General features: G+C 38.8%; 1 protein-coding gene across 4 annotated transcripts in view; it reads right to left on the bottom strand.

Moving 5' to 3' along the window:
* Positions 1–18527, bottom strand: part of tbc1d1 (TBC1 (tre-2/USP6, BUB2, cdc16) domain family, member 1) — a 96166-nt gene that overhangs the window by 73047 nt on the left and 4592 nt on the right. For 3 of the 4 annotated variants that reach the window (XM_022681729.2, XM_022681728.2, XM_022681727.2), the window contains exon 3: positions 17182–17418. In XM_022681729.2, the coding sequence (XP_022537450.2) occupies positions 17182–17418 (237 nt within the window). Of the gene's footprint in view, positions 1–6484; positions 6658–17181; positions 17419–18527 lie in introns of those variants that run through there. The other variant, XM_022681730.2, reaches the window with a different exon arrangement.

An 18527-nucleotide genomic window follows, 5' to 3' on the forward strand; every position in this document is an offset into this window, starting at 1 on the left:
TCAAAAATCATACAATGGCACATACAAAAAAGCCCACTTTTGACCATGAGCCTAAGTAAGTCCTGACAAGGACTGGGCTAACTAATGTAAACGTCTCTGAGAGAAAAACACTAAAGCTGCTGACCAATGGAAAGTCAAATACAGTGAGTCAGCACAGAGCTTAGCCTGTGACACAGCACTTACAATAGACACTTGACACAATACATGAAATATGAAGGTCTGGAACAAGCTTAAGACACCAGTTAGCTTCAGTTTAAACACTCCATAAGTCTTCTCGATTCAGAATAAACGTGGCAGCATCTCCAAAACAGAAATATAACAGGAAAAATTCAGTTAAGCGATATTGTACAATTCATTCCAGTTCATTTTGGAACATTTTTATTTGTCCAGTCATCATACAATTCTGTAGGAGATACTATTACATGAGGAATGATGACTACCGAGGGTGTTTGAGGGAGTGAGTTAAGGACAGAGGGAGTGAGGGAGGGGAGGAAGTGAAAGAGAGAGGGGGGATAAGTTGCAGCGCAATGTGTTTATAGAAGGGGTGGTGCTCTGTTCAAACTTTCAGCTTACAGGCCAAGGCGGGAAATCTCAGCCTAAAGACTAAAGACAAGAAAACACACAACTCCAGTCCAGTGTGTTTACAGAACCTGGAGATAACGAGAGAGAGAGAGCGAGAGAGACAGAGAGAAAGAGAGAGATATGAAGCTAATTTCAATTGAAAAAGAGAGCAGGAGAGAAACAGAAAGAAAGACATGTAGAGATTAAGTATGTCTAGAGACAAGGAAAGAGAAAGAAAGAGAAAAAGAAGATATAAATTAATTTTTAGAGCAAAAGGAAAAGTGTGAAGGAGACAAAATGTGTGTGTGTTAGGGGGGAATTCCACTCCAGTTTCTCACGTACTTCGAGGGCAGACCCACACGAGTGATGTCAAGTCCAGCGGTCAAGGGTCATAGTGGTGAGCAGAAAGAGGAAATACACTGATGTCATTCAGGTTCATCTTACTGCCTTATATTACACACACACACACACACACACACACACACACACACACACACACAAACACAAACACACACACAAACACACACACAAACACACACACAAACACACACACAAACAAACACAAACAAACACAAACAAACACACACACACACAAACAAACACACACACACACAAACACACACAAACACACACACACACAAACACACACACACACACACACCTAAACCATATGTCATTACAAAGAGCTAGAAAAAAAATCCAACCGTTTGTTAAAAACTGCAGAGCCGTTTATTTATTTATTATAAATGACCTGTTTACTGCTTTATTTCTCAGTTTTGAAGTATAATCCAGTGAGCTTTTTTGTCGTCTCTTTCTGTGACTTGTTTACTGCTTTATTGCTTCCTTACTGCTCAGTTTTCTGAGTTCTGAGGTATAATAATCCAGTGTCTGAGGCATAATTTTGGTATCATGTCAGCACGCGCACACACATGCACACACACACACACACACACACTTACAGGTAGTAACTGCTGAGTAAAGTTTTATAATGTTTTTCCAGAGCAGAGAAGGAGCACTGAACACCGGTCACATGAGGTGGCACACACCGAGCATGTGACTGTGTTTCTCACACACACACGGGTCTGACAGACATACTGGGCCAATATAAATCACCATCCCGAAATAAGTCTTTTATACAACACTAATATATTGAATACTTATAACTGTACACACAATATTTTCAAACTAAATGCCTTCATGATCTCACATTATCTCCTTGGATATTTGCTGAAGAAATGATCCTAATGATTTAAACACTGAATCCCAACTGTGATCCCAGTTCTGTGATCCATTACACCGCTGACATTAACTAATAATACAGGTTACAGGAATTTTTAGAACATTTAAAAAAAAAAAAACTACTGTAACAATCTGCAGATCAGTAGGGCCCTAACACATACACATAAACACACCTCACCTTCAATCACCTATAATAAGGGTGAACACGTATGTAACATTTGACATAATTAAATAGAAGAATCTGAGACTGTGTGTATTTCTCTGACAAATACACACACACAGACACACACAGACACAGACACACACAGAATCCTTATCTTCGAACCAGTGAATGCAAAAAGGCCTTGTCAGCAAACCATGAGGACAGTAGTGCTGATACAGAGTATCTGGTGCGCAAGGAAAACAGACACACACAGACATACAGAGACTAGGGGTGGGCGATATGGCCCTAAAATAATGAATATATTTAATGGTATTTTCATGATTTATATTTATATATTTATTTCAAGAATACACTACTGCAACAAGATGAACATTGAATTTTATTATTGCATACAGTATGATATGGCACACTTCTAACCGAGATATAAAAATATGCAAGAATTTATTAGATTTGTAACAGAAGTCAACATTCCAGAATGTTATGATACTAATAATGCACTCCATATAACTCCATATATCCAGGATTCAAGCCAATAAATGATACTGGACAGATATATCTGTCTCTAGTAGATATATAATGGGGAAACGAGAACAGTGTGAATTTTTCTATTGATCAAAACTGCAAAAAAAAAGTAGTAACCTGATGCGATAATTAGGAGTGGGTGATGATGCGGCACGATATTTCAGGGTATAATATTGTTCACAATATTCACAAGGTTGGCGATATTATTGTAGGGCTGTCCCTAACGATTATTTTTTAAACGATTATTCTAACGATTATTTTTTTCGATTAGTCGACTAATCTATTTATTGAGAAACATATTTAAATAACTATTATTTTACGTTTTAAAGCAAACGATAAATTACTATATTTATATATAACAACAACAACAACAACAACAACAACACAAGCCTACTAAACCAAACCCCACACTTATAATCACTTACATGTACAGCACGTTGTTTAGATCTATTACGCTAAAAGTGGATAAGCTCCCATACACCACCTCCGTGTGTTGTTTTCTGTGACCGCTAGATTTTGTGACCACTGGCAAGTAGTTCTCAGCAGACCGGTGCACTGGCCGATTCGAAACGTGTTCGTTTCTAATGTTTACCCCGACTGGCCAAAACAGTTAAGTTTAGGGCTGAGGGTAAGGTGTAGGTATAGAAAGCTTCTGTTTTGGCAATGAACGCTCATAACCGTGAGCACTGGTCACAAAATTCCGACGGTGACAGAAAACGGTGTAACACCGCAGCGCCGACGGCTCTAGCTAAAATAACTTAAGGCAGCTAGCTTAGCTAAACACTTGAACTTATGAATAATGCTACTGTTTCTGGAAACTGCGAAATGCCATGCACAAATATAAACCAAAAATGTATAATTTCTGCCTGTGGCAGGTTTAAAACCTTTGGTAGACAGCCTTAAGTCTTTTTAAGGACACCCGCGGAGACCCTGATGTAAACGGTAACTTACTGTGTGACTCTGTTGACATAGTGCTCCTGGATGTTTGCGCTTCAAGTGCTCCTGCATAGCAGTTGTGCTACTGTGATAGACCATCCCCATTTTGCACATATGGCAGAGGACCACATTGTTGCCCTTTTGCGTGAAATGCTCCCAAACTTTAGATGCCCGCTGGCATTTTTTTGTAGCTGGAGATCGCTCTCCGGAGTCCATGCTCTCCACAGGCACCGCCATGTTTACGACGCGCCGACGCGCGTTATGCAAATCGATGTATTTTCGTAATCGATGACGTCGATTATGTCGACGCGTCGCCCCAGCCCTATATTATTGTGTTCTATACAATATGCCACACCCCCCCTAACAAAGACAGACAGACCCATACAGACAGACAGACAGACAGACAGACAGACAGACAGACAGACAGACAGACGAACCATTCCACAAAGTTCATTTCAGACATTTAGTTGGAAATCATACTGTAAAACGAGCACTACTAACAGACCATTCATCTCTGCTCGGTTTGGCTCTGACACACACACACACACACACACACACACACACACAAAAACACACACCAACTGATATATAAATCCACTACAGCACTCCCTACCTCTTGCTATGTCTCTCTCAGTTTCCCATATAACTGTCTGAACAATGAACAGACCCAGCTCTGTGGTAATAACAGAAGTGACAGGTACACACACACACACTAACACACACACACAAATAAGGACATGCGCCAGAAGGTATAAACTGTGGGAATGAGGTACAACCAGCTGTCAGAATTACAAACAATATATCGGCAGCAACGGGTTCAGATATTGGGAGATAGTTACCTGCAGAAACACTAAGTATTGAGCAATCCTTAACGTTTTTAATATCAGTATCAAATAAATAGTAATGTATCAACTCTACACAATGCTAAAGTCCCAACTCTGACCCTTCAGATAGCCACCAAAAAATCATCATCATCATCATCATAATCATGGTTATGGCTACATCGCCATACCCGGATAACACAATCCATACTCTGGATTATGTTGGCAGCATCATGAAGCAGGGACAAGAAAACTGGCAAATATAGGAACATACTTGAAGAAAACCTCTTTCAGAGTGCACACAAACTCAGACTGGACCTTTCAACGGCATAAATGACCTAAAACTTGTAACCAAAACAACACTTGGATGGGCAAGTCTGTGAAGGTCCCTGTCTGGCCCTGCTAAACCACATCAAACATCTGTGAAGACATATGAAGATGGGCTAAATGAGCTTCAGATAATCTGCCTGGCTGATCGGGATAAACTTTCCAAATCCAAATGTGCAGAATTTGTACAGATATAAACAAGAACGCCTGCTGAAAGGGCCTGAAAATCTTACTTGTGAATGACAGATTTCAGTTCTACGTTTCTGATTCATTAGAAACAAATACATTCTAGTCATTCATTTAGAGAGGACTTTTTAAAACACTTTCTAAAAACCCGTTTTCACTTCTTCATTACTGATGCTTGAGTGTGTAGACCGGCAGACAGAAATTACATTTTTATATTATGAAAGGGTACTTCTATTAGATTCTGGAGCACTGCTGTGTGGATTTAATTGCATTCAGCAACAAGACAGTTTTATTAAGGTCAGGGTGTAGAATGTTTACCAACCCACCTTATACCCAACTCACCAACTCATCCTAAACACATGGGATGGAGCTGGTGGTTTAATACCCCTCTAGACACACCTTGCATAAGACATAGTTCCAAAATGCTACTGTTTATCTCCTATTTTAATTGTAAAACTTATCTACAGGGTTTAATATTTTTTTTTAGAACCAAAATAGACTTTTGCAATTTTTCCCCCAAAAATGCCTGGAAATGTTCAAATTCCATTACTTTTTCAGGTTTATAATAACCGTACGAACCCTGAAAATACTATATAAAGCATTGATTTGGCTCTTATCTGGGGTCCTTTTAACTTGCAGTTTCTGAGGCTGGTTTAAAAAAAAAAAAAAAAAAAACTGAATTGATGGCAGTCAAGATGAGTGCCAGTTTCATAATACGTGTTAGATGGTCTTTGCGACAGCACTTGAGGATACTTTTAAAGTTCTTGAAATGTTCTCTTGACCTTCATTTTATAAAGTCAGTTAACGATGTGACATATATCGTATGCAATCATTAAATGTAATTTTTTTATTTTGTTGCAGCATTGTATTCTTGAAATATTTTTTATTCAGTGTTTTTTCATATCGTCAACAGTATTGTTATCGTAAAAAAAAAAACATAAAATATTGTGATATTATTTTAGGGCAATGTCGCCAACCCCTAGTCTATCTCAGAAAATCCAGCCAAGACTTGAAAAACTGTATTTTTCAAAGCAAGTTTTTGTTTGTTTGTTTGTTAAATAATCCCATGTTTTTTTTTTTAAGTTTGGATGCTTTTATATTAATCAACAATGGAGAAAAATGCCAAATTTTAGGTAATTATGCATCAAACTGCAGAAATACACTATATTAAAAAGTTAAATAAGGTTTTATTTGAATGGCTGTAGTTTTAGGAGATAAACTATGTAGATTATGAAGCTGATAAGTTATATGGCATCTTAAATTATTAATGTGAAAAAGTTTTTGTGAAAAAGTTTTAGCAGAGATGATTAACGGCTAAAGCTAGCTACATTAACTAACCTATAGTTTAACAGGCAGCTAGTTTAATTACCTAGCTTAGCTAGTTAACCCTATCTTAGCCAGTTGAAAATGAAATATGACAGCAGTTTAATTTATATTAACCATTTGAACATACCAAAAACACGCCCAAAACCTGTCTCAGAGCTGAAACAGAAGTATAGGGAGAGTAAATAAAGCTTTGCATCGCGCTGGGGACTGATAACACGCTAATATGAGGCGATAAATTAACCATAACAGCCATTAACAAACTTAAACCAACTGACTGACCTGAGGCGGTTAGCATGAGGCTAACTCTCCTCCTCCCCTCAGCCCGTTTATACACAGACTTAAACCCTTCACAACTTCCCCAAAACTCAACAAACACTAATAAAGAGTGTAAAACTCCACTTACAGCCGGTTTCTCCGCTCGGACCTCTCTCCTCAGCAGGTTCTGAAACCGCGCTTTCATCGCCTCAGCCATTTACATTAAAAACCGCAGGAGAAATCCGCCTCTCCAGCGGCGGCGTTCAGCCCTCAGCCCTCAGTCAAACTCTCTACCCGCTACTGCTACTGCTGCGGCTCCACAGAGAGAACCGACTCACTCAACCGACTCACTCCCGCCCGAATCATCCCCACCCATTTACAGCCAGACCTCGCGCTCGCGAATCGCTTTGGAATGAATCAAATGAATCGTTCAAGTAAACTCAAGTAAAAAGGACCCGCCCCTCCCGCGTTTCTGACCAGAGTGAAAAAGAAAAACTGGTGGAATAATTTAACAATTTAAACCAATTCAACCCCCCTTAAAGCAAACTTCGCATCTAAAAAGGACTTAACAATCTAAAAAAACACCTAAAAACTTATACCCCTAAAAACAAACATAGACCACTAAAAAATAACTTAGCAACATAAAAACAAATATAGACCACTAAAAACAAACATAAACCCCTAAAAAAAACTTCAACCACTTAAGACAAACGTAAACACCTAAAAACAAACGTACACCCATAAAAGCAAACATAGAGCCCTAAAAAAGAGCTTAGCAAACTAAAAACTAATTTAGACAACTAAAAACAAACATAGACCACTAACAACAAACGTAGCCACTTAAAAACAAACGTATACCCCTACAAACAAACTTAACCTCCTAAAAACTAACATAGCCATCTAAAAGCAAACTTAAACACCTATAAACAAACTTATACCCCTAAAAGCAAACATAGAGCCCTAAAAAAGAACTTAGCAAACTAAAACATAATTTAGACCACTAAAAACAAACATAGACCACTAAAAACTAACTTAGACCCAGTTAGACCCCTAAAAACAAATGTAGACCCTTAAAAACAAAATTAGCCCCTTAAAAAGAACATAGCAATCTAAAAATAAACGTAGCCACCTAAAAAAAAAATAGATCCCTAAAAACAAACTTAGCATGCATCTTTTTCCCATATTAAGTATATTGCTATCTCATTATTTTAAGATACCAAGTCACAAAAAACATAATTAAATACCACTTATTATCTTAAAATACTAGTTTAGTATCTCAGACTAATGAAATAGTTTCTCAAAAATAATAACTTACTATCTCAAAATAATGCCTTACTATCTTAAAATAAAGGTTCAGTATCTCAGACTAATTAAATATCATATTAAAAATTTGATTTTTTTTTTTCTTTTAAGTGGTGAGAATAATATGTTTAGAGGCTGAAAACTTCGGAAAATATTGAAAATGGGATCTAAAAATGTTTAATATCTCAACATACAATAAAATCTAAATTTTCACCAAAGTCAACATACTGGCCCGTTCACAACAATAGTCACATAGAAATGAATCAAATGAGTTGTTTAAATGGAACCGGATCAAATGCTTCCTCATTTCTTATCACACAAGGACATCTCTGGGGAAACAAACGTACTTTAATGAACTTTACACTATAGTGTAGTATACAATAACTCGTATCTGAAAAGTTTCGAAAGGTACATGATACTATTTTTGAATCTTTTTGATGGGAATCACGATTCGACTCCTTGATTCGATTCCATCCAAATTGCTGCGTTCGTTTGAGAATCGTTTGAGAATCGCTTGAGAACGAATCAAATGAATCATTCAAATAAACAGGACCACGCCCCCTTCATTTCTGACCACACATGCACAGGGGAAAACATTCCTACTGTGTAAAGAGCACAGTTCTTGCTACATACAGCACTTATTGCTGATATAAATCTGTATTATACTGAATATCGCGATTCTTTTTGTTTGTGAATCAACTGAAAAAAAAAAGAGTCATCTGAATTGATTCGAATCATTCATGTTGCTCTTTTCTGCAGTACATGAGCCCCCACTACAATGTTTCCTAATTTCTGACCACATAGGGGGTCCAGGGGGGCTGGAAAATGTGCTCTGCAGTGTATTCATCCTGTTTTAAACTGGAAACAGTATTTAAAGCAGTACTTAGATATATTAGATAATATATATTAGATAGACAAATATAAAAACATTGGAGGAATTAAGTAAACTGCTAAAAACATACTTATAAACAATGAAGTTTGGTTACTTCATTTTTTAAATTATTTGATTTATAACTTTAAAAATGTATTAGACTCTTTGAAATCTGATCTGAACATTAAGAACATCCAGAGCACACAGACCCCTTAAAACAAAATTAGACCCCTAAAAAACTTAGATCCCTAAAAACAAACTTAGCACGCATCTTTTCCCCGTATTAAGCAAATTGCTTTTTCATTGTTTTGAGATACCAAGTCACCAAAAATATCATTAAATAACCACTTATTATCTAAAATAATGACTTATTATCTTAGAATTATAGTTTAGTATCTCAGACTAATGAAATAGTTTCTCAAAAATAATGACTTATCTCAAAATAATGGTTTAGTATCTCAAAATTATGGTTCACATAGGGGGTCACATAGGGGGTCCAGTGGGGCTGGAAACATTATTTAAAACAATACTTAGATACATATTAGATATTATATATTAGATAAACAAATACAAAAAACATTGGAAGAATTTTGTAAACTACTAAAAACATACTCATTTACAATAGAGTTTAGTTACTTTATTTTTTTATTCTTTCATTTATGACTTTTCATTTAAATCTGATTCATCGCATTTCTATCCTCTTCCCAATGTGGTTTGGATCCGTTGCTGTTCATACTATGTTTCCTTTTTTGTTCAGACTGTTAAAAAATCTATCTATCTTGTTACAATCTAGATCCACAATCCAAAAACTGTATTCAAAGTGTTTTTTTTTTTGCTAAATCTGAATACAATATAGATACAGTATAACAAAAATCAGATTTGTGCTGTAAGTCTGAACATATAATCAATACAAAGAAATCTGAGTAGATTTCTCAAAAGTTAACCATTTCAGATCAAACCACCCAGAATAACTTCTTGACTTGACTTAAAGTATATGTATTTTTCTTTTTTCGACCTTTTTTCTTTAATCAATAAAAGTTCCTATAAAGCAAAATTGGCTAAACATCCCCCTCTAGTGTCTGAAACGTGCACATACACTATTTCCTATAAGCTGGATATAATTAGGCCTCCTGATGAGCTGGATTTAGTGAAGTCAGAACAGGAAAACCACAAAAATGTGCAGCTTTTAGAACTGAGAAGCAAAACTAATGATGCACTTGTTCCTACATTTAGGAAGGAAGATGACAGCTCATACTGCTCGGGTTGTGACATATAATAAAGGAAGTATTGTTAAGAATGATTTGCTTCTGATAAAAGTAAAAGTGAGCCAAGTGCTCTAATATTAATCTGTTGAAGCTAGGGGTTTGCATGACTACCCATTTTTAGTAGTCTGCAAGAGTGCATTTTAAACTTTTCCTAGCTATTCCACTAGAAGCTCCACTAGAGTACTTTCCTAAAGTTCGAAAGTCCTTTTTTGCTGTTTCTATACCACTAGAAGCTCAGTTGAACATTGGAAGCTCCGCTCTGTGGAGTCAAACGCTCGTCTCGCTGTGTCCTACCTGGAGAAACATGAGAACTGCACTTTATCTGAGGAGCTCCTGCTGCTGTTCATCACTGTATGAGTACTAACTAGGACTTAATAAGTATGAAAACTAAACTTTTTCTTTGTACACAAAGTCATTTTTGAAGAAAAAAAACATAAACAATGTCCTTATATGGGGACAGTAGTTTATTTATTTATTTATTTTTGGGGGGGTTATTTCTTGTAGCATCCTATTATTGCTAAAATCTTTCCAAAAAATTCCTGTTATGTAAAGCTAGAGATGGTAGTGTGAATAAATAAACTACTTTCAGACATAAAACTGGCCCATGTTTCTGCCTGGACTGGCTGTAGAAACCTCTGCCTGGGATTCCCGTCATTTTGTTTTTAATCAACTGAGCGTAATGTTGTCATGCAACCATTTGATGGTACAGGCAGTTTCTCCATTTGAGGACAAAAGGTGAATGTTTAAGAAAATAAAGTATCATGAAGCAGAGAAGCAGAAATGTAAGGTTTCTTTAGGTTAAATAATATAAAACAAAAGTGATCTGTGGAATGTTGTAATATTCTGTGCAATAAACATACTTTACTCACTTTTCAGCAGACAGAGAGAGAGGTTATTCACAGTGCAAAACACAGCAAGTTCAATCCACACCCACTGTGGTTTCCAGCTCAAGCACACAGCGGTTAAAAACACCTTTATGGCTTGTTTCCTTGTTGTTTGCCAAATGTGGATTTCTTCTCATGAACTTTTGTACACAGTTGTCTATTCTAGCCTAAAAGCTAACTCGTAATAGTTAGTACGTTCTCCTCCCAGCAATGGGGTCTTGGGTTCAAGTCCCTATCTGGGTGGAGTTTCTTCTTCTTCTTCTGTGTATATTTAGGGAACTCCCACAGTCCAAAAACATGGTGACCAGGTAAATTGGATTTTCTAAATTGCCCTGGTTTCACTAGAGACGTTGGATCAAATATGGCTTCCAGATGTACTCAATGTTAACATGGAAATACTTGAGAAGTTGCTTAGCCAGCTCAGGCATCTGATAACTAGGGGTGGGACAATATATTGATATTGCGATATATATATTATTGTTTAGATTGAATGATATGGGGCGCAGAGTGGTCCAGTGGTCTAAAGTGATGCCACTATGAGCGGGAGGTCGCAGGTTCGAACGCCAGATCATGCAGCTTTGCCATCAAGCTGCCGACGCCCAGAGGGAGCACAATTGGCCCTGCTCCCTCCGGGTGGGTAGATGGCGCTCTCCTAGGGTGATGCCTGCTGCACAGGGCGTCTGAGAGCTGATGTATCAGAACCGAGTCGCTGCGTTTTCCTCCAAACGCGCTGTGATGCTGCTCTGCAATGCTGCGTCAGCAGCAGCTCGAAAAGAAGCGATGGCTGACTTCACATGTATCGGAGGAAGCATGTGTTAGTCTCCTTGTGCGTTTTTTTTTTTATGAAAAACGAGTGAATTATCCGAATTGAACCATTACCTATTAGAGGTAAGTTACACAACTGCACTAAAAATTGATAGAATAATTAATTAGAAATGGAGTAAGTAATGAAATATTCACACTTGTTTGTGCTCATTTAGATATTTTTTTATTTCATTTGAACAATTTAATATGCACTGGGTCAAATTGAGCCAGGAACACCATTTCCTGACAAATGAACATAACAGAAGAGTTAAAAAGAGCTTTTTATATTTAGTCAGCTTATCTTTGTCTGATATTAAAGTTTGTTTGATAATCTGAAAAATATCAGTATGACTAAGATCTAATCTGTAGGGGGCTAATTTTTTTTCACACCCCTGTATATAAGGTTATCATTATACCTCAAAAGAAGACACGTGAGATTACTGCGCTCTTTATCTCAGGAGACATATTTGAGCAAAAGTAGTTGTCTAGGAGAAAACTCCTAGTTGTCTAGGAGATCTCCTTTTAGATTTTTCTGTCCTCTGGAAAAGCACAGTTCATAAAAGAGCCACAGCAAGTGTGCATGCAAGGCTAAAAGCTAACTCTAGCAAACCAAGGAAAATAAGGCTCACAGATACATAAATGAGAGCTTATAAATAAATAATAAGGACATGGGGTGGTCAAAACGAGCAAGGTCGATACCAGTAAACAACAGTCAGAGAGAAAAAACATACCAAACACGAGAAGGCAGCAATGGAGATAAGGCAAAAAATCAAGTGAGTCAAGTAAAGGGAAAACAAAAACAAGGTTGTAAAAGGTACGCTAAAGCCCTATTCGGACAGGATTAGTTTCTCAGGGGGGGGGGGGGTGCTCTGTGATTTTATCACTGAGTAGAAGTGTGAAATATTTTTCACGGACAATAGAATAACGTTTTATAGAGAGTAGAACCTGCAATACTCAGCAAGGGTGTGTGTGTGAAGTGAGGATGTATATATAGTGCTGTGAACAGGTGATCTCAATACTCAGGTGATTTACTTCATGGAGGTGCCGTTTGCAGTGTTGTGTGTTCGTGAATAGGTGTGTTATCAGTGTTTGGTGCATTCTGGGTATCGTAGTACGTAGACTATGGCGCCTGGCGTGACGATGGCATAAAAGCTATATTTTCTGTGCTAGACTAAAAGCTATCATCAGCATTTGGGTAAATAAGCTTTTAAAAACACACTTGTCCATTTTTGTCAAGGACAATTACTCCAGCAGTTCCCTCAAATCAAGCACTGCTGATCCCTGAGCTCTGAGGCATTAAAAGTTATTAAAGTCTGGAGCCTCGTGTGAAGCGACTGCACAGCTGTGAGGGATTCATACTGGATCACATGAAGAACACAGAGCTAAACTGACAGAAACAGCCTGTGACCCTGTTTAGACCTGAAGCAATAACTATCAGCACACAGTGGTTCTAATAAAGTGGCCACCAGTGAGTGTAAGGATAAGGTACAGTAGGCATTTCTAATAAAGTGGCCACCAGTAAGCGGAAGCACAAGGTACAGTAGAGTAGGTGTTTCTAATAAAGTGGCCACCAGTGAGTGGAAGTACAAGGTAAGACAGTAGGTGTTTCTAATAAAGTGGCTACCAGTGAGTGGAAGCACAAGGTACAGTAGTAGATGTTTCTATTAAAGTGGCCACCAGTGAGTGGAAGCTCAAGGTACAGATGGTGTTTCTAATAAAGTGGCCACCAGTCAGTAGAAGCAAAAGGTACAGTAAGTGTTTTTAATAAAGTGGCCATTGAGTTAGATGTATAAAGTGGCTGCTAAGCCACACTCTCATTTCTACAGGAAACGGTTTCTATGGCAACCCAGCCAGACATCCTGTTTGAGTAGTAAGCTGCACTAAAAGAAAATCCCTGAATGCTGTCAGACTCGCATGAGTAATGTTCACGCCTCCAATCAAATTCAAGCGCTCTTTGTTATCCAATCACGTGCTCACTTTTCCCAGCCTGTTTTGACCAATACAATAGACGTTACTTCTCTTCTGATTCTTTCATCTCTGCACTGATTTAATTCAGCTGAAGATCAAGCCAATCAGCTGTACAATTAAAACCACCTACCTAAAACTCAGCCCACTCCAACCACCTTGAATACCACAGCAACCACTTAGCAACACCACAGCGGCCACCCAAGTGCCTCAGATCCTTCTTTGCAAGTTGTCCAATAGCAACCACCTGGAATAGTACAGCAGCCAATTGGCAACACTATAACATCAACTGATCAACACCATGTCAACCACCTGTGATACCACAGCAGCCACTTAGCAACATCATAGGAACCACCTGGAATACCACAGCTATTATGTTGGAGATGGTCATCTAGCCATCATAGTCTAGTTCTTGTTAAAAGACCTCAGTAACTCGTCCCACAACAATCTCCTGTGATACCACAGCAGCCACTTGGGAAGACCATAGCAACCAACTGGGATACAACAGCAATCCCTTAGCAACACCACAGCAGCCACCTAAGTGCTTCATATACTTCTTTGTAACTTGTCCCATGGCAACCACTTGGAATACCTTAGCAACCACCTGGAATACAACAACAGCCACTTAGCCACACATAGGAACCACGTGGGATGCCACAGTAACCATTTTGAAAATGGTCATCTAGCCAACATAGTCTAGTTCTTGTTACAATGCCTCAGTAACTCGTCCCACAACAATCTCCTGTGATACCACAGCAGCCACTTGGGAAGACCATAGCAACCAACTGGGATACAACAGCAATCCCTTAGCAACACCACAGCAGCCACCTAAGTGCTTCATATACTTCTTTGTAACTTGTCCCATGGCAACCACTTGGAATACCTTAGCAACCACCTGGAATACAACAACAGCCACTTAGCCACACATAGGAACCACATGGGATGCCACAGTAACCATTTTGAAAATGGTCATCTAGCCAACATAGTCTAGTTCTTGTTAAAATGCCTCAGTAACTCGTCCCACAAAAATCTCCTATGATTCTGTGAACACCATAGCAACCACCTGGGATACCACAGCAGTCACTTGACAACACCATAGCAACCACCTGGGATACCACAGTAGCCATATAGCATCACTATAGTGACCTATGTGCAATGTCATAGCAATGTCAACCGCTTAGCAACACACAAGCAACCATGTAGAAGCACCATAGCAACCACCTACAAAATCATAGAAACCACTTTGCAGCACTGAAGCACCCATCTAACAACAAAGGAATCACATAGAATATAACAGCACCATAATAACCATCTACTATATCCCAGTAATCAGGCAGTAACACCATAGCAACCACCTAGCAAACACTGTTTCCTAGCAAATACTTTTATCATCTTTCTCTTATCTATTTTTGTTCACCCCCTTTCCCTTTTGTTATTTTGTCTCCTCAATCATCATCTTCTTTTTCTCATGTTTTCTCCTTTTTTCCTTTTCTACTTTTTCTCTGTATTGCATTCTGTTTATCTTCTCTTCTTGTTTTTCTGTTCTATTCATCATCTCTTTCCTTTTCTCATTTTTTTCTCCTCTATCCCTTCTATCCTTTTATATGCTCTTTTTCTTTGATCATCTTTTATTCTCATCGTTCTCTCCTCTATCTCTTCTTTTTATATCCTCTCTTTTCCCTTTCTCTCCTTTTTTCCCCTCATCTTTCTCTCCTCTATTGCTTGTGTTTAATCATCTCTTATTCTTTTTCACCTTTTTTTCCTCTATTTACTTATTTTTATCTTTCTCCGCATTTTCTACACTTTTCTCTTCATTTTTTCCTATTTCGCTTTTTTATCATCTCCTTCTGTTTTCTCTCCTCTATTACTTATTACTCATTTCTTTCACATCTTTATCTTATCTTTTCTCCTCTTTTTATCTTCTATTTTACTTTCCTATTTTTAATCATACCAGCTACAATAATCACCTATTGCCCTCCTTTTGGTTCTTTTGTCATCTTTTTCTAATGTCCCTCGTTACTTTCTTTATCTTTCTTTTCTTTGCATTTGTTTCTTGCCTAAACTGATCTCTAACCGCTGCATTCTTCTATCAGTCTACACACACACACACACACACACAGCTGACATTCAGCAATCTAAACTCTGCTCGAGTCTCGACATCAAAGCTGTTTCTGTTCAAAGCGGAGCTGAAGGCCACTGATCCTCTTCTCAAATATTTATCTGCAACTTGAGAAGATAATCCCTTATTAATTCACTACATTACTGAGGAACACGACCCTTAATCACGTCCTAACGGCACACTGCTGTCTACACAAGCGACCAGCTGATCTCTAACAGAAACATGGGAAAACAAAGGTGATATAAAGGTTTTTTTGAGTGATCCATGTGATCTGCTGGTGGTATTGGTGATTCATTGTTTTACAAGGTCTCAGACCTGAAACAGGGTGTCAGGCCCGAGGCTTGCCATCAAATGTAATTAGGATCTTCCAGCTGAATCAAATTTCAAAGCTCTTTAGACCTTGTATTGACACTCATCCAACAAAGAATCCTCTAAAGAACTGTCGAAAGATCTGAAAACCAAAGCAATTGATGGCTGTAGGGAGATAGCTTGCGGTTTCTACAGTGTGGGCTGTTATTGAGAAATGGCAGTTCAGGGGAACTGTGGAAGTCAAAATGAGGAGGTCTGCCAAACCAAGACAAATGAATTTGTTGCAATGTTGCTTCCACCTGAAACCAGCAGAATTTGGCCCACTCAATCCTGCCATATGGATATCTTGGCCCAGAGCCAGCAAACAATTTTGTTAAATAGAATGTTTTAAAGGGGACATGCAAAACACACTTTCTGCATGGATCTCCACTGCCCCTATAAACACTCATCCGTTTTCTGTGAATCAGCTAAAAGAGTTTGGTGTCAAGAGTCAGTTGTCTTTTCAGTCATTTTGGCTTGGAGAACCTCAGACAGTACACAGCAGGATTATCCAGGAGACTTTGTCTGAGGGAGGGATCTGTACCTGCTTACCATGGCAAGTCAGCAGATGAGAAAAATCGCAGTTAACTAAGTTAAGAAAAGCTAAACTAAGTAAACAAAACTGTAATTCTTAAAGAAACCATTTTCTTTTAAAGTCAGTCAAGTGCTGGATGTTAATCTACACATTTTTCTCCCTTAAAAAACTAATGCTAGGTGCAGCAGCATTAGAATTAGTGGTTAGCGCTAGTGAATGCCGCATGACCCTGAGTGTTCCAGTAAGTCAGGTCGATATTAGCTAGCGGTTCGTCCCACGTAGCTTGTTTTAACATGGTAAACATGCAGGCTACAGTCTAAAAGTCTGACCTCTGAATGGCGACAGAGATAGCGCTTAGTGCAATTAGCGCTAATGCTAATTCTGCTCCAGCAGTTCCAGCCCGGGTTAGCAGGAAATAAAGGATTTTGTGTGTGCCTTATAGTGCACAAAATATGGTATATTTGGAAAAAAAAAACAATGAAAACAACAATATATAATAACCTTGCCTTGGAACTGTGAAGCATGGGGATGGATGTATCATGGTTTGGTATTGTGTTGCTGCGAGTAGCACAGGCAATGTTGTACAGGTAGAAGAAAGAATTCCACCAAAATACCAGCAAACTAGCAAATCCTGGACGCAACTATCAAACTATAACATAAGGATGGTTTCTGTATGTCCAAATACGTATGGGAGCGCCTTCTAATCAATGCCACGTTCAGTAAATTTAAGCCGCAATGCTGGACTGATGTACCTTGTGGTGGTCTTGGCAGCGGAACAGGTAGCATGCAGCCCTCCTGTCGTCCCTCAGCAGGCAGCCAAAGTAGCTCGGGTCCTGGCTGTTGTGGATCAGTTTGGTAACCCGGTGTGGCCGGTGCTCAAACAGGACCGGGTACTGTAGGGGGTCCCACTGCCTCCCCGGACCCGCCATGTCCAGAACGCAGCGCACTGAAGACACTGATATCTGCAGAATCACTGGATGATCCTGTATCTACAAACCAGAACATGAACAGTCATTTTAGACACAATGATTTAATAAGAATTAATCAAAAAGCGAATACTATATATACACACTTACACTCTTACCCCAAAAGTGTGCAAAGCTAGTTTCTGTAGTTCTTTAGCAGTGAATACTGATTAGCAATTAGCTAACTGCATGCTAAAACAACAGCAATCCAGATATCATGCTTAAGTGGGGCTGCACCATCATTCTAAATCGTCAGTGCGCCTTATAACCCGGTGCGTTTTATGTATTATGCATTATGAATCTTACCAGTCAGGTTATAAGGAGCAGTAGTACAGTAGTACACTAAATTAGAGCATTATACAGGAGTTTTAGTGAAGTTGATCCAGCACTGAGGCTGGAGCAGCATTAGCATTAGCCACTAATCGTGCTAGCTCTTTGCTGTTTAGAGGTGAGTATATTGGACTGTAGCCTGCTGCAAACCCTGGCTAGCACTGCTCGAGCAGCATTAGCATTACTTGCTAACCGTGCTAAGCGCGAGTTCTTTCGCCATTTAGAGGTAAGGATATTGGACTGTGGCCTGCTGCAAACCCCGGCTAGCACTGCTGAAGAAGCATTTGCATTAACATTAGCCGCTACCCACACTAAGCGGTAGTCTTTCACCGTTCAGAGGCGAGTATATTGGACTCTTTTCTGCAGATTGGAGACATAGCTTAGCGTTTCTGCACTGTGCCTACGGCATCCAGCGGTTCCCAGTAGTGAATAATGACATCGCATTTGTCCTGTGTGTGCATCCAATCCAGGAAAACATGGCGACACCCTTGTCCACTTAGAATTAAGCTCCCTAAGTAGTGTATAACATAAAAAATTGTTGGCAATACTAAAAGTTTTGAATTTGGAAACTGGCCAAAAATAGGGGGCGGAAAAAATAGGGGACCACACATTCCATAACTAAGACATCATTCCGTCAGACACAAGTTGTCATCATAGTTTGCTAAAAACAGCTGTACTAAGCTGCCTGATACCCTGTGCATCTGTACTAGAAGCTATCTTAGCAAGTGAGCTTCGGAACCAAACACCACAGTGGATACCACCCAACCCTAGTTCATAAGGACTCCATAACATGAGCCTAAGTC

This window comes from Astyanax mexicanus, chromosome 25, assembly GCF_023375975.1.
Source record: "Astyanax mexicanus isolate ESR-SI-001 chromosome 25, AstMex3_surface, whole genome shotgun sequence".
NCBI classification, from domain to species: Eukaryota; Metazoa; Chordata; class Actinopteri; order Characiformes; family Acestrorhamphidae; genus Astyanax; species Astyanax mexicanus.